Below are 27,646 nucleotides of genomic sequence, written 5' to 3' on the forward strand. Positions count from 1 at the left end.
TTGTGAATATAAAATCATAAGACGAGATTCTTGTGATGGAACTGTTCTGTATCTTGACTGGTGATGGTCACATGAATGAACACAAGTGATAATATTGCATAGAACCAAATACACACACACACACACACACACACACGATTGTATGTAAAACTGGTGAGATCTGAATAAGATTGGTGGGTTGTGTCAATATTGATTTCCTGTTTATATTGATTTCCTGTTTATGATATTGTACCATGGTTATGCATGAATTTATCATTGGCGGAAACTGGGTAAAGGATATATGTGATCTCTCTGTATTACTTCCTATAACGTGAACTTATAATTATCTTAAAATAAAAACTTAAAAACAGTTACAATGTGTGAACAAAGACTAATCCAAAGGCTACATTTTTTATAATTCCATTTATTAAAGTCCTAGAACAGGCAAATTTAATCCAAGATTAAAAAAATATCAAAACAATGGTTATTTTCTGGGCAAAGTTTTGTCTGGATAGAGATATGGGTTGCACTGGTGTATGCTATTATAAAGAAGACAACAGGCGCCACCCATATGGAATCACTGTGCTAAGCCCCACATCACCAAACTGAGTTTGGCTTTCCCAGAAATGGAATTGCCTGTTTTCAGCACTTAGGTAACCTGCCAGAAAGACCCAGAAAGACCACTGTCATCCCCTAAAGGAAAGTAACCTTGCAATAACCAACCGTTTTTTTTTTCTTGCCTAGAATAACTTCCTTGTACCCTCCCCCTCTGGCTATAAAAGTCTTTCATTTTGTCTAGCAACTCAGAACTCCTTTGTATCTGCTGGATTGGATGCTGCCCAATTCAAATAGATTTTTGCTCAAACACTTAAAATTTTCAATATGCCTCAGTTTATCTTTTAACAATGTTTATATTGGAATTCAAGGAATGATACAGTTTAGATATTTAGGTTTCTTTGTAGTTAAAGATAGGCATGCCGAAGTAGGCATACCACATGAAGTATACATATTCATATGATATAATGATATGCACACTGGAGTATTTTGGGGGAGGTGTACTGATGTCTGCGACATTTTTTTTTTTTTTTTTTTAGATTTTATTATTTTAGAGAGAAAGAGAGCATGGGATGGGAAAGGGGCAGGAGGAGAGGGAGAAGCACACCTGCCCTAAGTAGGGAGCCCTACCCACGGCTTGATCCCAGGACCTCAAGATCATGACCTGAGCCAAAGATAGAAGCTTAACTGACTGAGCCACCCAGGTGCCCGTTGTTTATGTTTTAATGTTTAAGTAGGTTCCACACCCAGCATGGAGCCCAATGTGGGGCTTGAACTCACAACCCTGAGATCAACCTTAGCTGAGATCAATGGTGAGCTACTTAACTGATTGAGCCACCAGGATCTCTTAATGTCTGCCACTCTGAAATGCATCAAAAAAGACAGGTTAAAAAAAAAAAAGGTTGATAGCTATGTGATAAAATACATATAATAAAATGTGGTGAGTATATGGATACTCAATAAATTTTTTCAACTTTTCTGTATGAGAAATTTCTTTTTTTTTTCTTTTAAAGTTTTATTAAGTAATTTCTACACCCTACGTGGGGCTCAAACTTATGACCCCAAGGTCAAGAGTCACTGCACTTCTGACTGAACCAGCCAGGCACTCCTTGTCTGAAAAATTTCTTCATAAAATATTGAAAACTATTAGCTAGTTGATTTTTTAAATAATTTTTAAAAAATAAGTAATCTCTATACCCCACATGGGGCTCAAACTCTCAATGCCAAGATCAAGAGTTGCATGTTCCAAGGGGCGCCTGGGTGGCTCGGAGGGTTGGGCCTCTGCGTTTGGCTCGGGTCATTGTCTCAGGGTCCTGGGATCAAGCCCCGCCTCGGGCCCTCTGCTCGGCGGAAAGCCTGCTTTCCCCTTTCTCTCTGCCTGCCACTCTGCCTGCTTGTGATCTCTCTTTCTCTGTCAAATAAATAAATAAAATCTTTAAAAAAAAAAAAAAGAGTGGCATGTTCCACCAGCTGAGCCATCCAGGTGCCCCAACTAATTGATTTTTTTTTAAATGCAAAAATTCCAATATTAAGTAACAAAAGCAGTTTGGATACACTTAATGTACATAATTCAGGCTACATTATACTAAACAGTCTCTTTACCAAATATGATTATATATAATTTTTAAATATTGACAAGTCTACATTTTTATACATGAACAGGTTGCATCACTTGTTAAGAAAAATGTGAAATTTGTGTTTTAAGAATATTAATGGTTTAGGGCACCTGGGTGGCTCGGTCGGTTAAGCATCTGCCTTTGGTTCAGGTAATCATCCTGGCGTCCAGGATCAAACTCCACATTGGGCTCCCTGCTCAGCAGGAAGTCTGCTTCTCCCTCTCCCTCTACCCCTGCCCCATGTTCTCTCTCTCTCAAAAATAAATAAAATCTTAAAAAAAAAAGAACATTGATGGTTTCATATGAACTATCTAGATTTTAAAACTCCTTTCTCTTATACTATACTCAAGTATGTTCATAAGATTATATTGTAGGAATTGAGACATCTAGCCCATAGTTTAATTATCATCACTTAGAACTACATCAATCACCATAATGACTCTATTATTTGTCTCAGGAAATTCTTGCCCACAAGTAGGCTGTCAGTTAGTACATAACTTAATTGTTAGCTTTATATTTTCCTGAAAATCCATTTATTTGAACAATAGGTTGTTCATCTGGGTAAAAAGTTTCCCTCTCAGGTACTGAGAAGTTGAACTAATGACTCAACTGGAAAAACTCCTTGCTTACCAAAAAAGGAAGCTAATCTGTTCTCAAGTCCTTCATTTTGCTCAGCCCACCAGTCCTTAACTATTATGCCATGCACTATGTCCATTCCCAGTGAGGTACCCACAAAGGAATTGAGAAGGCCACCTTAAACTACCTTAATCTAAACTCCAAAACCCTATAAAAACCACCCTTGACCATCTCTCTGAGAAACTAATAAGGGCACCTGGGTGGCTCAGTGGGTTAAGCCTCTGCCTTCAGATCAGGTCACGATCTAAGAGTCCTGGGATCAAGTCCCACATCAGGCTCTCTGCTCAGCGGGGAGCCTGCTTCCCCCCTCTCTCCGCCTGCCTCTCTGCCTACTTGTGATCTCTCTGACAGAGAGATCAGACAGAGACAGATCACAAGTAGGCAGAGAGGCAGGCAGGGAGAGAAGGGGAAGCAGGCTCCCCGCTGAACAGAGAGTCTGATGCGGGGCTCGATTCCAGGACCCTGGGATCACGACCTGAGCCGAAGGCAGAAGTTTAACCCACTGAGCCACCCAGGAGCCCCTCAAATAAATAAAATGTTAAAAAAAAAATTAAGAAGATTTTTGTCAAAATAGTATTCTCTCTTAATGCAGTAAGTGAGAAATTTGGTTTTATTCCAGCAGGTTATTTTGGCGGTCTTTTTATGAGGAGTTAGCCATAGACAATCACAGTGAAGAGACTTCAGAATGGACAAAGTTTGGGAAATGTATGACCTCAAGCAAATCTGGAGCCTTATAAGCTTGAAAGCTATAAGGCTTACTTATAAGCCTCCACTTTATTGTCTTGACAGAACTCACTGGCGCCATCAATAGATGAAATTAGGAATATAGGAAGCCAGGGAATAAAAAAAAAAAAAAAAAAAATACCTAAAGGAGGAAATCGTAACAAAATGATGATGGAGTCTTCATGCAGACAACCAACTAATGAGAATCCCTGAATGAATCAATATATTTAATTTTTAATCGGTATGTCATATTATAATTTATATTCCTTCGTCTGGACTGATTTTGAGATTATGCCTTCCTATTTTGCATTTTCACTTTCAGGACAAAGTTCTTAGCCTATATACAAAACAAAGTTCCCCGTGGGCCTAGCTCTAACCTAACTACACACCTCCACTTTAAACTGCACTCTTTTAAACCATTAAATATTTAATATTTAAACTAAACCATTACATATTTAAACTGGTAGTTCCTCTGCATTCAGTTTCCTAAATTTGAAATCTCACTCTTCCTTTGTTCCTCACTGCCCCCCTTAATTCCTGACATTTACAACACAATTTGAAGGCGTTCCCCCAAGCCCTTGGGGTAAGGTTTGCCAGCACCCTGTGTGTATCCCTATTACAGCACTCAGGTGCTGTATTGTATTTATCCGTTTACAGGGCTAGTAAACTGAGTTTTTTGAGGACAGATTCAGTAACTTACATGTATTTGAATCTCCCGTAGTTCTGCAGTACCGGGCAAAACTGTGGGGCTCAATAAATGTGTTATAATACACGGAAAGGTGAGGTGGGAGGACTGATGGATGGGTCGGAAAACGAAATTTCAAAGCATTAAACTTCGTAAATTGTGGGGACCATCAGAGCTTAACTGAGTTGCAGGTGCTTAGAAACGCCACAGAGGTGAGTCATGGGACGGCAGTGAGGTCATAGAACTGCGAGGCCAAGTTAAGTCTTCAACAGTCACACCTGCTCTGGCAAAACTGAGGCACAGGGCAAGGAGTAGCAGGACTCCAGGGTCTCCAGGACCTGGAATTTGGTTCAGGCCCCACTTTTCAAGCATCAACCCATAGGAACAAGAGGCTGCAGAAGGGGCCAGGAACCGTTAGGGAGGTAAGGAAGATCCTTCAGAAGAGTAGTGCTTAGTAGCTCCGACCCATAAGCCCACAATCACCCACTGCGGACACAAGGCAGATCACGAGGCAAGAGGCTGCCTTCTGACACAGTCAGCTGCCCCTACACTTTCTCTTCCAGTATTTTACTTTCGAGAGTTCTTTTTCACAGCTTCCAGAGTCCAACAGCCGAAGGGACGAGCGCTGCGGGCCCTGTCGCCAGGGAGCTGCAGCCAGCGCCCAAGCTTTGCTTTCACAGGATTTGGCTAGGCGGGCTGCCAGACAGACCATCTCTCTGGACAACATATGACGTGGGGAGGTGACCTGCATTTCTTCTGATATAAGACTACAGATTATGAGTTCTAAAACAGGGGCGATATCAGTCGAACCAACGACCCAGCTTCAGGACCTAGCTGCACCCGAAAAACCGTCCCTTAGGAAGGGATCCACACCATCGCCCGAAGGAAGGCGCAACCGGAAGGGGCGGGGCTCCCCCGGACGCGGAGCTTCTGCTAGCATGGCTTCTCGTGGGGTCATTGGGGTTTTCCTCCTCTCTGCTCTCCCCCTCTTGTGTCTGGAGCTCCGGCGTGGGATCCCCGATCTAGGTAAGTGTTGGCTTTTTCCTTCTGGCGCTCACAACCGCATAACTTTCCCATGAATGTTGCGTCGAATTCCGGTCTCAAGGCCGCCGCCTCTATGGGCGGCGTGGACTACAATTCCCAGGCTGCATCGCGCCCCCTCTCTCTTCCGGCGCCGAGTCTCTGGGGAGCGAGACTCCCGGGGCATTGCGGTGGCTGTTTTTTGGCGGGGAAGGTGGTCTTCCAGTTTTCCGTGCAAGGGGAGAGGCTGGCAGAAAGCACAGGAACATACGTAGAAACTACTGGCAGATTGTTTTGAACGCTCACAAGGAAATAGGATGGTGTGATGTAGGCCTTCCGTGGAATTTAAGGAATGATACGGAGTCAGAGCCAAAAACATTCTAGACAAAGGGAATTGTGACGTGTTAGAGGAAAGGGTGAACATCACTGTTAATGAATCAAGGAGACTTAGGGGGAGAGTGGCTCGAGATAATAACATTCACTGAGCACCTGTTAAAAGCCTAACTCTGTTCTCTCATCCAATCTGTATTATAACTATGGGGGTGGTTACTGTTACAATCCTCATTTTACACTTGAGAAAACAGACTTAACGGAGGTTGAGCGCGTCCCTAAGGCTTTGAGGCCCTGGAGGAGCGTCTGGCTAGCTCAGTCAGCGGAGCATGCGACTCAATCTTAGGGTTGTGCGTTCAAGCCCCACGCTAGGCGTAGGGATAACTGGATAGTCACTGGATTCTGTGGAGAATGTTTTGGAAGGAGACTGTAGTGGAAGCAGTGAAGCGAGTGAGACTCTTGAAGTAGGCAAGTAGTGATGATGGCCTGGACTAGGATGATAACAGATGAAATGTGCAGACTTGGAATATTTACAAAGTGGAATTAACAGGATTTGTGGATGGATTAATGGAAAGGAGGGATTCAAGAATGACTCCTACATGTGAAGTTGAACAACCCTTGGTAGTTGATAGTGTCAGTGATAAAGGGAAAACTGAGAGGAAAATGGACTTGAGAATCAGTCCATTTTTGGATATGTTAGTCATGGGTTTACATGCATGTCTCCCTCCCTGTGTTCAGTTTTTAAGTTAGAGACCATGATAAAACCTAGCTTTGTATATTTCTTCTCCCTCTCCCCAGCCCCAAGAAGTCAGGTACCTAGAAATGTTGCTGAAAATAAGAACTTAAAATAAAATGCTTTTTAAAAAAAAATCTGCATAGTCCCTCTAGAAACCTCCTACTCACTCAGGCTGTATTGGAATCTAACAAAAGACCTTTATCCAAATTACATAAGGAAATGTTAAATTCACACTTACCTATTCTTGAATTTACCTGCTCCCTTGCCTTTACAGTATCCACCTCTGTTAATTTAGATTCTCTTCTACTTCGCACTTAATGGTTTTTCTTTTTTTAATTTTATTTATTTGACAGAGAGACAGTGAGAGAGGGAACACAAGCAGGGGCAGAGGGAGAGGGAGAAGCAGGTTTCCCGCTGAGGAGGGCGTGGCCACGATCCCAGGTGGGATCATGACCTGAGCCAAAGGCAGATGCTTAACGACTGAGCTCCCCAGGTGCCCCTACTTTATTTTCTTGATACTCATCCTCCAAATATCCAGTAATAGTAGTTAAGTCTATTTTACAAACCATATGTCCCAGTGCAGTGGCTGCAGGGGTGGTTACATGTGGAGCAGTACTTACAGACACTAATACTCAGCTGGAGCTGCTAATTGCATTCCTGGCTGGAAAATTAGAAATCCCAGACCTGTCCATTCACCTGGGTTGTATTTTTGGACAGACACTGAAAAAATGATTCCTATCTTTTTCTAGTATGTTAAAGCCTTCATTGCCATTTTTACTTGTACTTACAGCTAAATATATTAATGCCGCTTCCTCACATGTATTATTCTTTGAAGTGCCTTGTACGTGGGCTCTTGAGAATAAGTACCAAAAAAATCAATTTAATAAATTTTTTTTTTACTTCAAAGATGTGCACACATATCTAGTTCTTTTGTATTCCCATATGACATTTGTAAATTGCTTGCTTGTTAGAACAAAAAGCAGCATAATGGAACATAAATCCCATACCTGAGTGGTTTCTCTAAATACCAATGCTGTAGGTATTAAATTACTTTTATTATACCCTAGATTTAGTTAGGTGTTGTTTCGAACAACACTTGGGTCAACAGCTAATGCTGGCAAAAGTTGGAGGACTGTGAGGCAAAACAAAACAGTATTTCTTTCTTTTTAAAAAAATATTTCATTTATTTATTTGAGAGAGGGAAAGCAAGCATGAGAGCACACCAGCAGGGTGGAGGGTAGGGAGAGGGAGAAGCAGAATCCCTACTAAGGAGGGAGCCTGATGCTGGACTCAATCCCCAGACCCCAGGACCTTGAGATCATGACCTGAGCCAAAACAACTGAGTTACCCAGGTGTCCCAAAACAAGTATTTCTTTAAACAACTTTAAGTTGCTATTTTTTAAAAGGATAACATATATATCAGTTTTGAGTTAAAAATGAAATATTTATGCACCTGGCCTATTCAGTCTGAAGATGTGTGGCTCTCGATCTCCAGGTTGTGAGTTTGAGCCCCACATTGAGTACAGATATTACTTAAACAAAAATTTTTTAAAAATTAATTAAATAAAATATTTATTACAAGTGTAGTCAACTATACTTCAAGAAAGAAAGATTTAAGTATGTATATATAATTCCATCTTTAATCTTTAATTGGACTGATTACTTGCCCTGATTATGCCTGGTAACTTTTGAGAACTACCAAACTAAAAACTCTTGGAGGTTAGAAAGCATTTTTTCTTTTTAAAGATTTTATTTATTTATTTGACAGAGATCACAAGTAGGCAGAGAGGCAGGCAGAGAGAGAGAGAGAGAGGGAAGCATAGAAAGCATTTTTAACCCAACTTTGTATTTGTTCTCTCACTATTAGCAAATAATGTTACACAAAATATAGGTATTTGTTACATTTTTGCTCATCTAATTTTCATCTTTATTCTTTTTTTTAATTTTATTTTTTATAAACATATAATATATTTTTATCCCCAGGGGTACAGGTCTGTGAATCGCCAGGTTTACACACTTCACAGCACTCATCATAGCACATACCCTCCCCAATGTCCATAATCCCACCCCCCCCCAACCCCCCTCCCCCCATCAACCCTCAGTTTGTTTTGTGAGATTAAGAGTCACTTATGGTTTGTCTCCCTCCCAATCCCATCTTGTTTCATTTACTCTTCTCCTACCCCCTTACATCTTTATTCTTAAAATAAGATGAAATACTGAATTTTTACTTATTTCTAGGTGAACATGTATGTATATAGTAATTTTATTTGCAAATGATGGAATAAACATTCAGAAATAGAGAAGTACACAGTTGTATAATTTAACTATGAGAAATATGAATTTCATGTTTCAGAATGACTGTTTTTAAATAGAATGAGAATTTGACAAGATGATACTGTCACAATTTAATTCCTGGTGGGATAATTTCATTTCCTTCTCTGGATAGAGGGAAACCAGAATTTATTCATTATTGATAGTCATACTGTTGATAATGTAGCCAGTCACTTGAATTATACGTATATTCCTGAGGCAGAAGCTATTCTAAAATTGTTTTCTGAAAACTCGTTCTGGCAATGACAGCCGTGATGATTTTAGGTCACAAAGGAGACTGTATGAAAAAAAATCATAAAACAGTTGCATAAATTAACTTTTACTATACCACCCTAAATTATTTTAATGCCTTGCTATTTATTATTAGTATCAAGAAAAGTGTTTTGGATTTTAATTGTACTTTTTTTTTCTTTACCTTTATAAGGCATTAAAGATCTAATTTTGCTGTGTGGTCGGATTTTCTTACTGCTTGCTCTTCTTACTTTAATTATTTCTGTGACTACCTCATGGCTTAATTCATTTAAATCGTCCCAAGTGTATCTGAAAGGTAAGTTTATTATTTATGCTACCCTTTTATAATTTTCTACTCAAGTTTCTTTCCTTTATTGATTCTAGAACTTTGCATAGTAAGAGCTACTTACTGTTAATTGGTGATGTACAATTTCAAGGTAGAGTCATCATTACAACTTTTGTCTTGATTTTTAATGGACTATAAATCCCCAGTGCTTAATTGTCAGATTTTCTTCAAATGAGTAAAAAATCAGCTTGTTTATATACTTTGTCTTCCCAAAATTTTAATCCTCCATATTTTGTAAAGATTTGTATGATGAAATGTATCAAAAGCTCAGTGGCTTTAAGGATTACAGCCCCTTGGGACTCCTGGTTGGCTCAGTCAGTAGAGCATGTAACTCTTGATCTTAGGGTCGTGAGTTCAAGCCCCACATTGTGCATGGAGCCTACTTAAAAAAAAAAAAAAAATTAAAGCTCCTTAATCACCTGTTATTGATTTATTTAGAAGCTATACTCTTTGTTTCAGAGTCAGGAGGGAGTCTTAAGATCACTAAGTCTGATTCATCACATAGCAAGTTAGTGGCCAGACTGGGCCTTCTGATTTCCTGTGTGCTTTGCTGCTCCCCTAATCTTTCCTTCATAAATCTGAGGAAACACTTATTGCCAGGAGAGAAAGTAGTTGACAGAAAGGAGTGTTCCTATTTTTTTTTTATATTTTATTTATTTATTTGACAGAGAGAGAGAGAGATCACAAGTAGTCAGAGAGGCAGACAGAGAGAAAGGGGGGAAGCAGGCTCCCTGCTGAGCAGAGAGCCCCATGCGGGCTCGATCCCAGGACCCTGAGATCATGACCTGAGCCGAAGGCAGAGACTTAATCCACTGAACCACCCAGGCGCCCCGAGTGTTCCTATTTAAAGAGCCAGGCAGGTTAATGGATATATTTTCCAAAAAGATGGATAATTCCTCAAGGGAATACAGTTAAATTAATTTAAATGAAACTTGGTGCAGGCACCTGGGTCAGTCGGTTAAGCTACCATTCTTGATATCAGCTTAGGTCTTGATCTCAGCCTTGTGAAGTCAAGCCCATGTTGGGCTCCACTTAAAATAACTAATTTAGTATACCCAGCATGAAAAAGGTCATACAACAGCAAAAATCCTTTCTCTTGCCGTTCAGTGGCTAATAACTTAATATTGGTTCAATCATCGGAATTGCCAAACACACCCCAGCTTCGGGGTCTAAGCGTGTTGCATTTATTTATTTTTTTAATATTTTATTTATTTATTTGACAGATCACAAGTAGGCAGAGAGGCAGGCAAGTAGGCAGAGAGAGAGGGAAGCAGGCTCCCTGCTGAGCAGAGAGCCAATGCGGGGCTGGATCCCAGAACCCTGAGATCATGACCCAAGCCTAAGGCAGAGGCTTTAACCCACTGAGCCACCCAGGCACCCCTGCATTTATTTTTTTTAATGATTTTATGATTTTATGTTTTTATTTTTAAGCAATCTCTACATCCAACATGGGGCTCGAACTCACCACCCTGAGATCGGAGACAGCCAGGCATCCTGGCATTTTGCTTTTATGGTCATGTCCAAGGGTGACCAAATGGTACTCAAGTCTGCAGTGCAGCATTCCATGCTCAGGTTCAGTAATGAGCTTCTATGCCATGTCTTGGAGCTGCTGAAGCCCTACCAAGGGCCTACACTTAAAATCCAACTCACATGCTTAACCAACTGAGCCACCCAGGCTCTCCCCAGCATAATCACTCTTTTTTTAGGATTTCATTTATTTATTTGACAGAGTGAGAGAGCACAAGGGGCGGAGGGGCAGAGAGAGAGAGAGAGGGAGAAGCAGAGCAGACTTCCCACTGAACGGGGAGCCTGACGCAGGGCTCGATCCCAGGACCCCTGAGATCATGACCAGAGCCAAAAGCAGATGCTTAACTGGGCCACCCAGGTGCTCCCGTAATCATTCTTGAAGCCCCCTCACCCAAACTATACATAAAATATCAATACATGTGAAAGAACTTTTGTTTCAGAACAGACCTTTTCTTATAGATTTTACTTGTGGATTTCTTTGTTTGAACTATCTGCTTATATCTCATTCATTATTTCAAAAATTACAGTGTTTTTTGAAGGGTTGTCTCTCTTGAAATGTTATCTACAGACTCTTTTCAGAGAAAAGAGCATTCAGTTTATCATATTTGGGAATTGAAAAGCACTTTTATGTTTTGCTGTCTTAGAAGAAGAAGAGAAGAATGAGGAAAAACAAAAACTTGTCAGAAAAAAACAACAAGAGGCGCAGGGTGAAAAGGTAAAGCATAATTTTTAGAGAGTATATATAGAGAGAATACAGAATATCTGGGGCATTTAAAATTGAGGTCTATTGCTTTCTATGTTTGTGCTTAGATTTTTTTAATTATTGAGGTCAAATTCACATGACCTAAAATTACCAAATAAAAAAACCCAATTTAAAATGTACAGTTCGGGGCGCCTGGGTGGCTCAGTGGGTTGAGCCTTTGCCTTCGGCTCGGGTCGTGGTCTCGGGGTCTTGGGATCGAGCCCCGCATCTGGCTCTCTGCTTGGCGGGGAGCCTGCTGCCTCCTCTCTCTCTGCCTGCCTCTCTGCCTACTTGTGATCTCCCTCTCTGTGTAAAATAAATAAATAAAATTAAAAAAATAAATAAATAAAATGTACAGTTCAGTGGCATTTAGAACAGTCACAGTGTTGTGCAACTGCTACCTCTGTCTAGTTCCAAAACATTTTCTTTATTCATTTGACAGAGAGAGGGAGCAGGGGGGAGGGGCAGAGAGAGAAAAAAAGCAGACTGAGTGCCACTGAGTGCGGAGCCCAATGCAGGGATCAATCCCAGGACCCCAAGACTGACCCAAGCTGAAATCAAGAGTCGGCCACCCAACCAACCGAGCCACCCAGGCACCCGTACTTTCTATTTGTATGAATTTGTCTATTCTGAACGTTTCATATGAATGGAATCCTATAACATGTAACCTCTGTGTTTGGCTGCTTTCACTTAGCATAATGTTTTCTGGGGTTCATCCATACACATGTATCAGTACCTCAGTCCTTTTTGTGGGTGAATAATATTTCATTATATGGATATATCAAATTTGTTTATCCATTCATTTGCTGATTGACATTTAGGTTTCCACCACTTAGCTATTATGAATAGTGCCACTATGAATGTTTGAGCACAATTGTTTGAGTACCTGTTTTCAGTTCTTTTGGGTATATACATAGGAGTGGAATTCCTGAGTTATATGGTAATTCTATTTTTAACTTTTTGAGGAACCACCAAACTATTTTCTTGGGGTAAATAATACTTAGCTAGCATATAATCCGTTTAGTATGCTATTAGATTCAGTTTGCTAGAGTTTGTTGTACCTATATTTATAAGAGATATTGGTCTGTACTTTTCTTGTAGTGTCCTTCCCTATCTTTGGTGTGAGGATGATGTTGACCTCATGGAATTAATTAGGAATTGTTCTCACCTGTTTTATTTTTTGGAATATCAATAGGATCAGTGTTAATAACTCTTCTTTAAAGGTTTGATAAGGATTCACTTGTGAATCCATGTAGTCCGACTCTTCTTTTGGGGGAGGTTTTAAATTACTGATTCAGTGTTTTCTGTTGAGATTTCCTATTTCCTCTTCTTTATTTATTTATTTGACAGAGAGAGAGAGAGATCACAAGTAGGCAGAGAGGCAGGCAGAGGGGGGGGGGGGGGGGGAAGCAGGCTCCCTGCTGAGCAGAGAGCCCGACATGGGGCTTGATCCCAGGACCCCAGGATCGTGACCCGAGCCGAAGGCAGAGGCTTAACCCACTGAGCCACCCAGGCACCCCTCCTATTTCTTCTTGAATCAGTTTAGGCAATTTGTGTTTCTAGGAATTTGTCTATTTTATTTTGGTTTTCTGATATGATGGTCTACAATTGTTCTAATACTGTTTTTCTAATCCTTTTTATTTCTGTAAGGCTGGTAGTAATATCCTCACATTTCTGATTTTAATTATTTGTCTTCTCTTTTTCTTCATCCGGTTAAAGGTTTGTCAGTTTTGTTGATCTTCTTGAAGAACCAGTTTTGGTTCCGGTTGTTTTTCTGTTCTATTCTCTGTTTAGTTTGTTCTTTTTATAGTTTTTCAAGGTTAACTTCTTGATTTAAGATCATTCTTTAATTAGATGTTTACAGGTATAACTTTCCCTCTGAGCACTGCTCAGAGCATTGCTGTAACCTATTCAAGATTGTGTTTGATAGCTAGGAATTCCATTTACTGTGGCTGATCATCTAACACGTATTTCTTGATCTTGAACTGTCAGACCGAGGCAGTTGCCAGACTGATCATTAACCTTTGTGAAAGCAGGGACTCATGTGGACTTTCATCTAAATATTAAAAACATAAACTATTTATTTATTTAGTTTAACATAAGCCCTTTTACAAAGGCTTGGTACAAGGGCACTAATATTTTGAAAGCTACCAACTTGTTTTCAACTTGTTATCAATATGTTTCAGCTTCTAAACAACGTGTTCTTCTGGTGAACAAATTACTCCTTTTTAAGTAAACAAGTGAAGTCACAAGTCACAAGAGTAAAAGCCTATGTATTTGTTGGGAGATGGGAGATTACTACATTTGTAACTACCCTAATCTGAATTTAGAACAATAAAAGTGTCCTTGCAAGATCTTTTGTAAGAAATTCTCTTGTAAATGTTTGAACTGTATCATGTTATTTCCAGTGGAAGGAACTATTAATTGTAAAGCCCCGCTTGATAATTAGTAAATTATAAGGACATCTAGATGCCACCTCTCCGTTAACCGGTGTCTGTAATTCCTAAAGGTGTGTAAAGTTAGGATTCTTTTGTTTGGCAGAAGTCTTTAACCCATTAAAGTTCTCTCTTTGGACACAAGAAAATTAGTGTCTCTGTATAGTCTATGTATGTGGATGGTGGAGTGCCGAATATGTACCTGCTGATAAGTAAAATTTTTGAGGCTTGGCATTGTAAAATGGTGATTTTTCTCTTCTGATACTTGATTGATAGTTTGATTTGGCAAAGAACAGATTAAAAATCCCTAGAATTTTGAAATATTGCACCATTAGCCTAAAAATTCCAGTGTGGTTTTCGAAATTCCTGTTTCTCTCTTTTAGTCTCCGTTTTTCATTTTAAGTCCAAAGATATGTTCGACTTCGCTGTGATTAAGCTATTCAATGAACGCTCTTCCAAGCAACTTCATGTGTTGGGCGTGCTTTCAACAAACGGCTCTGACTCAAAGCTCCTAGAAGTCAAGGATCCCGTCCTAGGCATCTTTACATCCCTAGCTCCTAGTAAGTTTTCATCGCACTGAAAACTCAGGATGGGGGCGCCTGGCAGGCTCAGTTGGCAGAGCGCACAGCTCTTGATCTCAGGGTCATGAGTTTGAGCCCCACGTTGGGTGTAGAGATTACTTAAAAAAATAAACCCTTACTGGAAAAAAAAAAAAAAAAGAAAAAGAAATGAAAACACACTAAAGGGATAGAGGCAGACTCCCAAATAAGCATAAATATAGAACATTTGTTTTTTATCAGCATTACGTATAAATGCAGATTTGTAGAGAGTGTTGTTGAAGTGGAGGCTGCTGCTTTTTGGGCAAAATGGAGTTAGTATGAGAACACAATTTCTTCTCCTGGTTCCTATTTATTACTTTATAGACAACATAAAATCTTAGGAATGGCATAATAACAATGCCTCTTTTATTTTTTTGAACAGGCCAGCAGATACATAGAGAATGTTCTAAAACCTCACCAGGAAATGAAGCTGAGAAAACTGGAAGAACGCTTTTATCAGATGACGGGTGAAACCTGGAAGTTGAGCAATGGCCATAAGCTTGGGGTTAGAAAATATCCTCCCTCCATATTTTGAATTCTGCTATTACGTATATGCAGTCGATGTATATTGTGTGCAATGTATAAGTACGTCCAATGTATATAACAGATATTGAATTTTTTATTTTCAAATGAGGTTAAACTAGTAATATGGTCTGTTTTTTGGGAGTCTTTACTGATCGTGATTATACATAGAGCATATCTGTGTGTCGAAGGGCTAAATGCTTTTGGTGCCAAAGGAGCGTATAACTTAGGTGCTTGATAAGCTTTAACATAAGGTAGTCTTTGAGAGAACTGTTGACTAATCACCATATTTTATAGGAGGAAATTCAGATCTTTCCTTAACTAAGATCTCCCTGGTACTATAAGCTCACATTTTGCTCATTGTGTTTGACTCTGTTTCCGTAAAGCCAAATTAACCTTTGGCTCTTTTTTTCCCTTGCCATTGAGTCTGAATTTCATCATTTGCTACTGGAAGTTCAGAGGAACTTGTTACAGATACGCATGTGTCTGAGAATCTGGCAATTATTTTGCACAGAAGAAAGTTTTAATGGATAATATTAACAAAAAGTAATCTTTATGGTTTCTGGAATAAAAACTCCTTTGCCTTCTAAAGTGATTAATTCAAAAGAAAGATGAGAGTTTGAATTTGAGAACTTAACCATGTTTATATGTAACAGGATACTAGGGCCATGTTCAGCTATGAAAGTATTTCATGGTCACATACGCAGACATGTTTTCACATACATGCTCTATTTCCACAACCTTTTGAAGCATAATCCCTTGCACTGTCTTGCTTTCTTTAATGAAAGGAGAAAAGGTTATCATCCAGGTTTTCTTCTTTCTTCCATCCTACTGAAAAACTTGGGGATCAGTTAAAATGGAAAGATCCCTCCAACCTTATATCTATCAGAGGGAGCCCCAGAACTGGATAAGGGTAGTTTCTTTTCTTTTTTTTTTTTTAAGATTTTATTTGACAGAGAGTGCACAAGCAAGGGCAGAGGCAGGCAGAGGGAGAGGGAGAAACAGACTTCCTGCTGAGTGGGGAGCCCGTCACAGGGCTCAATTCCAGGACCTTGGGATCATGACCCCTTCCGAAGACAGATGTCTAGCCCACTGAGCCACCCAGGCATACCAGCTTCTACAAGATGTTAAGCTCCATGTTTTCTAGTCTAAGGAGATAATACTTTAAGTTTCTGGGCCACATAATGACTAAATTCCCTTTTTTTTTTTTTTTTTTTTTTTAAGTGGCCTCCATGCCCCATGTGAGGCTTGAACTCATGACACTGAGATAGAGTTGCTTGCTCTACTGACTGAGCCAGCCAGGCACCCGAACTAAATTCTATTTTTTACTGAAATGCCATTGGGGTAAAAGAAATAACCACTGTGAATAGAATAAAGTTGGTAATAGAGAGCATTTAGAAATAGTCTGTTGTTTTTTTGACTAGGGTGACGAAGATTTGGTGCTGGAAAATGAGGCTTTTAAAACATCAAACAGAGAAGCAGCAAAGAGACGAAACTTGCCTAAGCTGTTAACCAAAATCTCACCATCTGCTGAGCAGCCCACGCGGAATGAGGTTCATTCCTAAATGCCTACTCATGTAATCGTATCACTGTGCGATAGGAATACTGCTGTCTGGGCCAGGTGGCACAGTGAGTGAAGATTAGGACTGGCTTTTGATCCAGATGGTGTCTCCCACTATCCTGCAAAGGGATCAGCTTCATTGAGAATCGCTTTTCCTGTTTGATATTAACGTTCTGAACGCCACACAGAAAGAAGATGTGAAAAAGATGCTAATAGGTTTTGAAAATACTCAGTTATTTCTGAGGAGGGAATTCGATTATGTAGAAAGGAAAAATATAATGTTTATTAACCAAAACATTCCTACAGGTTGCTAAGACACGATTAAGCCATATTTAGCAAGTGTCATTTTTCTCAGTGGCCCTGCTAGGAAAGGGGTTAGCAACCATTCACTTTGGAACAGTGCTCAGATTTATTATTCCTTCTGTTCTTTCATATCTTCAGTCCCAAATTAACTCTTTTGGAGGTGGCAAAGGTTGGAAATAGGTCTCTTTGCACTAACTCTTAGAGAAAGCTGGGAGGCCGTATTTTCCCTGAAAATAGTTTCTAAAGTGTTACTTCTCTGTCTGAGGTTTCTTGGTCCTTTAATGGGGCTTGAAGGTGGCAATCAGGTCACTGAACTATTTCTAGCATTTCAAAAAGATCTAATGAACTGTATGGACTAATTTAAAATCCAGGATTCTTTGCTTTTTGTTCATAACATGAGTTGTCTCAAGTTGATGGTAAATTTTGGTTGACTATCACCTGTGCTTTTGATACCAGAGAAAAACAAATGGTTTATTTGATAAAATGCAATTAATGCTGGTTAGATAAAATGCTATAAAACATGAATCTGCGGTATTAAACAAAAAGCATACTTAAGGGGAAATTGTTGGCAACTGTTTAATGAGAAAAAATGGTCTGAACACCTGGTTTTGTAATGGATAAATAGAAATAGGGAAAACAGAGTAAATCATGAAGACAACCAAAGTAAATGGTGGTTATCCAGTCCCCTAGAAGTGCCAGTCAAGAAAAATATGCACTTAAGATGCGATATATATGCACATATGCACCTAAATAATCTGGGGGATCTGTTGAAGTTAATATTTATCCTCTGTTTCTTTAAATAATATATTTTATATAGTATCTTGAAATATCATAAAAATAAGATTCGTACATGTGCATGGATGGGTAGCTATCAGCTCACCTCCTGTTACTATCATCTGTTCAGCACAGAGTTGCTTCCCCAAAAATGTTTATTAATTGAGCTCTTCCGTATTACATATTTTTTATAAATATCTATTAAAAGATTTCATTAATCTTAGATATGCCTGAACTCTGCATTAAAAGGAACTCTTCTTGCTGGGATTTTTTTTTCCTTCAAAATGTTTACATTCCTCTTACAAATCCCAATTTATCTTTAGGTTCTTGATCTACCTGAAGAACCTCCTGAAACAGGTGAAGAAGTAAGCTTGTTTTTTTTTTCCTTTGGAAATTAAATATATTTTGTTTTCTTTAATGTCAAGTGAGTACCTCTTATCTCGGTTTGGGTTTAGAAAGAGGAGCGGGCACCCATGTGTATGAGATTGCACTGTAACTAGGTCAGTTTTGAATGTGGTGTGATCTCAAACCCCTCAGCTCTCGTCCTGTTTTGGAGCCCACCATCCGTCCACTGTCCGCTGAGGGCGGGGCGTTAAGAGCCCTCCCACTTCATGGGGCAGAGAAAGGATACACTGGCTTTTCCAAACTTGAGCTTAGCAAAGGAGTTATTATTTTTTTTTTTAAGATTTTATTTAGTCATTTGACAGAGAGAGCACAAGCAGGCAGAGCTGCAGGCAGAAGGAGAGGGAGAAGCGGACTCCCTGCTGAGCTGGGAGCCCATCCTGGGGCTCAATCTCAGAATCCTGAGATCACGACCTGAGGCACCCAGGCGCCCCCGGAGTTACTTATTCAAACAGAATCAGTATAGGCAGGTGACTTCAAATTGTAGTTTTCCCCCTAAGATAGAGGAACTGAAGAATGCAGCTACTGTGTAGATGTTTGAGTTGAAGGACGGTTTGCAGTTTGGGGGGGCAGGGTTTGACTGACCCTTCGCTCCGTGTTGAGCTGTCCTCTGCCCAACTGTGCTGCAGCCATGTCTGCTGCCTTCCTGCGGTCCCCAGGCGGAGGACCAGATGGGTCTCTAATGTCCTGGGAGCACAGGTCTTTAAAGCCCCAAAGTCCTTTAAAGCCACAAAGGAAAGCCCTGATGGTCTTAGGGCTCAGCAGTGGTTAGACTCCTTAAAAACCGGTTTTGAGGCCACCAGGAAAGCCACCAGGAGGGTCTCATTTTTATCAACACATTCACAACGTTTTAGTTGAGGATTTTGGATGTCCTAGGAAAATTCAAAAGTCATAGTAGAGACAATGAAGGGTACAACCCAGACACCGAACCTCCAGGAGAAACACAAAAAAAGAAAAACAATTTCTAATTCCTTTCTTTTATACCCAACAAATTCAAGTCTGTGCTGTGTCCGTCCTGACCTGCACACTCTACCTTCTCACTTCACATCAAGTGCTGGGTTGGTATCCATGACAACCATTTATCATACAGAAGTAATTAAATATAGCTCAGGTTTGACAGGGAACACCTTTTAGGAATTTACTCTGTTTTTAAAACACATGACATCATTCCTACAGAACAGATTGGTGGGGCTTTCACTATATATATATGTATATGGGGTAGCTGTGATGCTATGATAATGAGCCATAAGAAGATTCCTGTTCTGGCCAAAGCTTGCTTGCATTTCAGAGCAGAGTAATAGAACTAAAGACTGCATGGGTTTCTGATAGAGAAAGGGATCTGAAACATAATCCAGTTCTTACTTAAGCAGTACATTTTGATTCTTTTAGTGTTATTTATTTAGTATTATAACCATCCATAGTGTTATTTTTTCTTCTTTTTTTTTTTTTTTTTTAGAGAATTTATTTATTTGTCAGAGAGAGAGAAAGCACAGGCAGGCAGAGGCAGAGGCAGAAGGAGAAGCAGGCTCCCCACCGAGCAAGGAGCCCTATGTGGGATTTGATTCCAGGATGCTGGGATCATGACCTGAGCCGAAGGCAGCCACTTAACCAACTGAGCCACCCAGGCATCCCATAGAGTTCTAAATAATATGGTAAAAATTTAAAAATGAGAGGACCGGCACCTGGGTGCCCTGGGCTCTGATCGTGATCTCAGGGTCCTGGGATCCAGTGCTAGGTCAGCTGCCTGCTCAGCGGGGAGTCTGCTTCTTCCTCTGCCCCTCCCCCAGCTTGTGCTCCTTCTCTCTTGCTCTCTTGCAAAATAAAATCTTTTTAAAAAGGGTTTCCTGGGCACCTGGGTGGCTCAGTGGGTTAAGCCTCTGCTTTCAGCTCAGGTCCTGATCTCAGGGTCCTGGGATCGAGCCCCACATCCGCCTCTCTGCTCAGCAGGGAGCCTGCTTCCCCTTTCTCTCTGCCTGCCTCTCTCTGCCTACTTGTGATTTCTGTCAAATAAATCAACAAAATCTTTAAAAAAATTTTTTTAATAAAATAATATAAAAAAGGGTTTCCTGACAGTTATCATTTAATAAACATGAGAAAAAATGACTTCCTCATCTGTTTTTTAAATGACTTTTAATATTAACTAACAGTTTCCAGGCTCTTTTTAGCTATTTAACTGTTTAATCAGGAAGAAACGATGTGGAAACCCAATCCGTAAAGCAGATGGAGCAGAAGCTCTATCCCCGCAACTCGGACCTACTCCTCTGGGCACAGCCTATAGAGTCACTTGGGAACTTTTGTTTCCTTCTAGTCCGGTGTTTTTCTCCTCTAGATTCTGAGGTGCCACTGAACCTTCTTGGTTTGGTAGATGAATTTTGAAGCCCTTGTGCAACCTTGATATTATCTAGACAGAAGCATCTAGTTTCTGGTGTCCTCTCTGGAAGGTTCCATCATTGATGTCAGTCAATAGGAAGATGTTCTTCCATTTCAGAAGGCATTTTTATATTTAGAGTGATTTTTATCTGGACCTTTTTTTGGCCTACTACTCTCAGAAATAAATTGCCTACAAAACCCCCCACAAGCTGTTTAAAATTAGAGACGTTTCATAGGAGTAGCCATTTTGGAACCGCAAAGAGCAGCAGATTGGAATTCTTACTTGAACATTTTTATTCCTCAGGTAGTTACTGTTGCCCTCCGATGTCCAAGTGGGAGTGTCCTGAGAAGAAGATTTTTTAAGTCTTGCAGTTCACAGGTGAGGCCATTTGTATTTTGAGAAATATTTTTGTTGAATTTGGCAAGTCTACTCCTGTGCAGTGGGGGAGGCCGTACCACTCTCTTGTCTGGGTTTCCCTTCAGGGATGGTCAAGGGCATTTGTGTGTACTCGGTGTTGCAGAAATTTGGATAATTAGGTATTCTGGATCTTTTTGAACTGTGATTTCTGCATTGTTTTCCCCAGTTCTTTTTTTTTTTTTTTTAAGATCTTATTTATTTATTTGACAGAGAGTGAGACCACAAGCTGGGAGACAGAGACAGAGGGAGGGGAGAAGCAGACTGTCTGCTGAGCAGGGAGCCCGATGCAGGGCTCCATCCCAGCACCCTGGGATCATGACCTGAGCCGAAGGCAGCCACTTAACCAACTGAGCCACCAGGCACCCCTTTTATCCCGTTCTTTTCCTATTTTTTATTTGTTTTTTTTTTTTTTAAGATTTTATTTATTTATTTGACAGAGAGAGATCACAAGTAGGCAGAGGCAGGCAAAGAGAGAGAGGAGGAAGCAGGCTCCCCACGTAGCAGAGAGACCGACATGGGGCTCCATCCCAGGACCCTGGGATCATGACCTGAGCCGAAGGCAGAGGCTTTAACCCACTGAGGCACCCAGGTGCCCCAATTGGTTTTTTAATTAATTACATTTTCACAGCTGGGTAGATAACGATGTTCTCAAATCCCTAGCAAGCAGCCAATCTTAACTTTGTTCCCATTATCCTTGATGGGTTATTAACTTAAGCCCTATTGCTTATATGTAATTTTCAGATCATTCTTTAGGGGTCATTCCTTTTGTTCTAATAGAGTTTTTTTTCTCTTAAAAACAGTGCTGTGTTCATTAGCAATAATTTGGAAAACAGAAAAGTAGAAAAAAGACTTGATCTGCAGTCTGATGCCAAGGCCAATTGCTAATATTTTGGTGTATTTCTATTTTTAAGTGCGCTTAACTATGCATTGTATTAGAAATATATCTAAATGGTTTTCTGTCATGATTATTGCATTTAGCCTTCTATGACGAGCATGCTGTGAACTATAATGGAAAATGCTGATGGATTTGATTACATAGAAATGTAAAATTCTATAAAGAGAAAGTTCAGGGGTACCTGGGTGGCTCAGTCAGTTAAGCATCTGCCTTTGGCTCAGGTCATGATCTCAGGGTCCTGGGATGGAGCCCCACATGGGGCTCCCTGCTCAGTGGGGAGTCTGCTTCTCCCTTTCTCTCTGCCCCTCCCCACAGCTTGTGATCTCTCTCTCTCAAGGAAATAAATAAAATCTTACTACAAAAAGAAAAAGAAAAAATTCAGAAAGTTAAAACTTTGGAAAAAATATTTTATATCTATATATGATAGTCATTTCTTTATAGGGAGTATACTAATCAAGGAAGAGGTAAACTCAGTAGAATGACAGATTAAAAAACAAAAACAAAAACATGAAGGCGGGCACCTGGGTGGCTCAGTAGGTTAAGCCTCTGCCTTCGGCTCAGGTCATGATCCCAGGGTCTTGGGATGAGTCCCGCATCAGTCTCTGCTCAGCAGGGAGCCTGCTTCCCCTCTCTCTCTCTGCCTGTCTCTCAGCCTACTTGTGATCTCTCTCATTCTGTCTGTCAAATAAATAAATAAAATCTTAAAAAAAAAAAATGAAGGATTTCCTAAAGAAAAAAAAATGACATAAAAATGTTAGGCCTCACTTAGAATCAAAGAAGTACAAAATAAATTGGGACAGAATTTTGTACCTATCAGATTGTCAAAAATAAAGAGTACTGAGACGCCTGTTTGCCTTAGTCCGTTAAGCGTCTGCCTTGGGCTCAGGTCATGATCTCCTGGGATCAAGTCCCGCATCTGGCTATTTGCTCAGCAGGGAAACTGCTTCTCCCTCTGCCTCTGCCTGTTCTGCCTCCAGCTGTCTGTGCTTTTGTTCTTTCTCTGACAAATAAATAAAATCTTAAAGGAAAAAAAGTACAAAATTTTGGTCAGTGTGTAGAAAAAACAGTGATTCTCATTAGTTTTTCTTGTGAATACAAATTGGGCCACTGTTCCTATGGGATAATTTACTCATATTATCTTTTTTTTCTTTTTTAAAAGATTTTATTCACTTATTTGACTCAGAGAGAGATTAGTGAGAGAGCACAAGCATAGGGAGCAGCAGAAGGAGAAGGAGAAGCAGGCTCCCCGCTGAGCAAGGAGCCCGATGAGGGGGCTCAATCCCAGGACCCCGGCATCATGGCCTGAGCCAAAGGCAGACACTTAACTGACTGAACCCACCTAGGCACCCCTCATAATCTTTAAAATATATCTTTTGGGGGGGCGCCTGGGTGGCTCAGTGGATTAAAGCCTCTGCCTTCAGCTCAGGTCATGATCTCAGGGTGCTGGGATCGAGTCCCACATCGGGCTCTCTGCTCAGCAGGGAGCCTGCTTCCTCCTCTCTCTCTGCCTGCTTCTCTGTGATCTCCATCTGTCAAATAAGTAAATAAAATTAAAAATATATATATATCTTTTGGTTCATTGCTTTCCCCGTTCATGCTCTCTCTCTCTGACAAATAAATAAATAAACATCTTAAAAAAAAAAAAAGACAAATGATCAAAGATATAGGTGTTTATATGGGGATTGGTTGAATGAAGGTGTATCCAAATACTGGAAGATTATGAAGCTTTATAACCTAGAAGAATGGAGTATCAGTAGGTTCTTGGATGGTAGTTAGCAGGAAAAGTCAGAGATATCTGTAATTGATACTCCAGCTTCCCCCAAGAACATTCTAGTATCCAGCTTTCTTCCTAAGAAGAAAGCAAACAGTCCTTTGGCAGGTATTTTTAGGCAATAGGAAATGGAAGTTTTGACAGTTACTATGGAAATCTTCATAACAAGAAATGTTCTCAATTAATAGGAATAGCCCATTGGAAATTGGGCTATCATAAGGCAGTCACTGGGGCCTGGACATGTCTCTGGTGACAAAGTTCCTGAATGATTTTTGACTAGTGGCTTTGATTTTGATTGAAATAATTTTATTTTGCAGGTACTAACCTTTATTCATAATTTTTAATTGAATAGCCTTTCCATTTCCTAGGGTTGGGGCTTTGCTAATTGTTAAATGCCCCTGCTATCTGTAGGTGCTTTAGTCCCTAGGTCTTCTCTGAAACTTCGGAAAGGTATTAAAGGTAATTTGCATCTCACAGTTCTAGGCGTATTATTTTCCTTTAAACTGTAGATGGTTCTGTTTCATTACTCAATTACATGATTTCACAGTGGAAGAATTATAAAATATCATGATGTTCTAGAGGGACACAACTGTGCACAGTATTTGATAGCTAAACTTTTTATCCTTTAGGTCTTATTTGACTGGATGATGAAAATTGGGTACCACACATCCCAATACAGCCTGTCTACTTCCTTTCCCAGATGCCCTCTGGAAGTGGGGGGAGGCTGGTCCCTGCAGGACATAGGAATAACTGTGGATACTGTACTCAATGTGGAAGAGAACGAGCAGACAACTAATGAAGAAAGGAGAACTACCTGTTCTCCATAAAATCAGCGATGCCATGGCCTTACAGGACAATAAAGGATTCACATTAAAATTATGCCATCCCTTCATTGAGCTCAAGGAGGGAAACACTTAAATGTTGATGTCCTTGGGAACATGTGGACATAAAGGATTAGAAAAGGATTACTCTCTGCATATAATAGTTTTTGGAATGTGCCATCTTATAATGTACCAAATGAAGACTAGATAAAAATGTCTACAGTAAGATAGTCAATGATCTGTATTTTTCCTAGCTGACATCATTTATCACTATGTTGAAAAACAAAGTCATACGAGTCTGTTTTCTGCCTCTACAGTCCACCTTGCCACTCTGACTATCTCACAATTCAGACTCTCTAAAGTCTATTAAGTAGGAGTGTGTGTGTGTGTGTGTGTGTGTGTTTGAATGACAATATATTTATATATATTGTTATTTCATCTTCCTGCAGTGTTATATTCATGTTTTAGTAATACCAAGTTCAACTCACAAGTGTGGTATAAAAAGATCTTTGTTATGGTCACTCCCTTTTTCTTTTCCTATGTGTGTTGAGTCAATTGACTCCTGTGTGTATCGGCCTCTCTTTAATGCTCCTTTTACCTCTTGTGTAGAATTTATTACACTGTATTATTGCTGTGTTTTTGTTTCCCCAAATACATAATTCCTTAAAAGCAAGGATTGTATCTTTTTTTTCCTCCAGAAGTACCTAGTATATAGTAGATGCTTAATACATGTTTGAAAATAATAAGCTGTCTCAACCTCTTTTTTTTTTTTGTCTCTGGAATATCCCACATTGAAAAAAATGAAAAAGATTCATATTTTAAATTAATCATAAAAGGATTTCAAAACTTCACAAAGTTGTAAAAACAAAATTAAAATCACCCATAATCTCTGGGTGCCTGGGTGGCTCAGTGGGTTGAGCCACTGCCTTCGGCTCAGGTCATGATCTCAGGGTCCTGGGATCGAGTCCCACATTGGGCTCTCTGCTCAGCAGTGAGCCTGCTTCCCTCTCTCTCTATCTGCCTGCCTCTCCTTCTACTTGTGATCTCTTTCTGTCAAATAAATAAATAAAATCTTAAAAAAAAATAAAATAAAATCACCCATAATCTCAATATCCAGAAGTAAGTGTGACTAAAATTACAGTTTTCTGTGTGTCCTGCTGGACTTCATACTTATGTACAATTGATTAAAAAAGCAAAAAAAGGACCCCCAATTTTTAGACCCCTTGGAAAAACTGATTATTGTGAAAGTTACCAAGAAGTTTTGCTACTTAGGAATTGTGGTAGCTGGCTCCGACAAGGGGATATTTTTTATGTGGCAAGAGAAACTAGTACAAGAAACATTAAGGCTATTTCCCCCAACAGTATAAAGATGTCTTCAGGATGAATGACTTTTACTGTTGTAGGTAGATTCTTTGGTTTCTGTGGCTGGTAATTTGTCTTAATTAGGGTTCCTTTTGAAGAGTCAGTAAGTGTCCAGTATTTTTTGAAATAGACTTAAATGCAGATAGAAATACAAAAGAAAATGAACAGACGCTTCCATATTCACCTGTTCTGATCGCAGACTTTCATAGGTTCTATCTTCAGTTGTCTGTCCACATCCACGTCCAAGGATACAGACTACAGAAAATGATTATCAATTAAAAAAAAATATGGGGCGCCTGGGTGGCTCAGTCAATTAAGTGTCAGAATCTTGATTTCAGCTTGGGTTATGATCTCAGGGTTGTGAGATCGAGCCCTGTATTGGGCTCCATGCTCAGCAGGGAGTCTGTTTGAGCTTCTCTCTCCCTCTGCCCCTCCCCAACTAAAATAAATAAATCTCTCTTTTTTTTTTTTTTTGTAAAGATTTTATTTATTTGACAGAGAAAGCACAAGCAGGGGGAGAGGGAGAAGCAGGCCCCCGGCTAAGCAGGGAGCCGGATGTGGGGCTTGATCCCAGGATTCTGGGATCATGTCCTGAGCCGAAGGCAGATGCTTAACCATCTGAGCCATCCAGGTGCCCCTAAAATAAATAACTCTTTTAAAAAAACTTTGTTCTTGTTTAAAAAGACAAAATTTTAGTAATTATCAGATGGTCCTTAAAATTTGTGGAATAGTTGCCTCCTGTCCCCATAGTTTCTAACACATAAATCATTAAGGCCATTTCTTTGCATAGCGATACATTTTTCTTTAAACAAAGACAAAACACTGTTGCGTGGATAGCTAAAGGGCTAATGATAGATGTTAATTGTTTCCTTGGTTACAAAAGCTAATTCTTCTGGATGTAGGGAAAGGAATTAGAGATGCCTTAAATCTTTAGATTCTTAGTTAATAATAATACTCTTTTATACCAGTCCTCTTGCAATGAGTTGGAAAAATTAGAAACATAATTAAGGAATTATTATTTTTAGGTGTGATGATGGCATTGTGGTTAGGTGAGAAAGAAAAAGAGTATCTCTAAAGATATATGCTATAATAGGAATTCTGGTAAAATTTTGCTTCAAAATAATGGGGAGAGGACAGTAGGTGGGGATATAGCTGAATAAGTATTAAAGGTAAATGAAAGATACATTGGGTTACCATATACTCTTCCTCCTAATTTTGTATAGTTTCCCATGATATCAACAGGCTTATGATTTTAAAAAAGGACAGAGATGTAAGTTTGTCAACTGATATATGAGAAAGCTGTGACTTAAAATAGCTTTAGATTAAAAAAAAAATAGTCCCAAGGAAAAGTAACTTGAATGCTATTTCTACTTGGCCTGCTTATTGTTTTTAATAATATACTTCAGTGGACGAATAAAATTGAAAAACTTAAAAGACCTGGATCTTACATACAGAATATTCTGAGTCTTGAAACATGGCAGGCAGTCAGAATGACAGAGTGCACTATAACCTGTTTCTCTCTAGCACACCAGCCACATATCTTTATTTAGAGAATTCTCCCTAATTATATTATTCTTCATCTCTATTCATGCTTTACTAGTTTTTCTTTTTTAAAGATTTATCATTTTCTAATCCTGCAGTGGATGAAGACTTGGGGGAGAAGGAGCCCAGCGAGCCACCCAGGTGTCTCGAAGATTGATTTATTTGAGAGAGAGAGAGGGAGAGTGCGTCAGAGGGGCAGAGGGAGAGAATCTCCAGCTGACTGCCCGCTGAGTGTGGAGCCGGACTGGGGTCTCCGTTGCCTGACCCCGAGATCATGCCCTGAGCAGAAACCAATGCAGACGCTCAGCCAACTGAGCCACCCAGGTGTCCCATGCTTCACTTTGTAAACTTCACTGTAATGGCCCGATGTGGCAGATAACTCATTTGAGTTTAATAAATACAGTAGTTACCTGT

At 39.8% G+C, this 27,646-nt stretch overlaps 1 protein-coding gene across 5 annotated transcripts; it reads left to right on the forward strand.

Moving 5' to 3' along the window:
- The first annotated feature begins 4,986 nt into the window (after nucleotides 1–4,986).
- On the forward strand, nucleotides 4,987–25,014 carry LOC111144539 (UBX domain protein 8). 5 transcript variants are annotated; one of them, XM_022498861.1, is made up of 8 exons: nucleotides 4,987–5,220; nucleotides 9,036–9,158; nucleotides 11,360–11,430; nucleotides 14,874–14,996; nucleotides 16,438–16,566; nucleotides 17,975–18,016; nucleotides 20,728–20,802; nucleotides 24,137–25,014. In XM_022498861.1, exons 1-8 carry the CDS (start codon nucleotides 5,133–5,135, stop codon nucleotides 24,332–24,334), a joined length of 849 nt encoding a protein of 282 aa, XP_022354569.1. In that variant the 5' UTR covers nucleotides 4,987–5,132; the 3' UTR covers nucleotides 24,335–25,014. The 5 variants fall into 5 exon arrangements, with proteins under 5 accessions (XP_022354569.1, XP_022354570.1, XP_022354571.1 ...); XM_022498864.1 differs by having other exon boundaries at nucleotides 5,123–5,220; nucleotides 9,147–9,158; XM_022498862.1 differs by lacking the exon at nucleotides 20,728–20,802.
- The last annotated feature ends 2,632 nt before the right edge of the window (nucleotides 25,015–27,646 follow it).

The sequence above is a fragment of the Enhydra lutris genome, unplaced genomic scaffold, assembly GCF_002288905.1.
Source record: "Enhydra lutris kenyoni isolate GAN:26980312 unplaced genomic scaffold, ASM228890v2 scaffoldscaffold11, whole genome shotgun sequence".
Classification (NCBI taxonomy): domain Eukaryota; kingdom Metazoa; phylum Chordata; class Mammalia; order Carnivora; family Mustelidae; genus Enhydra; species Enhydra lutris.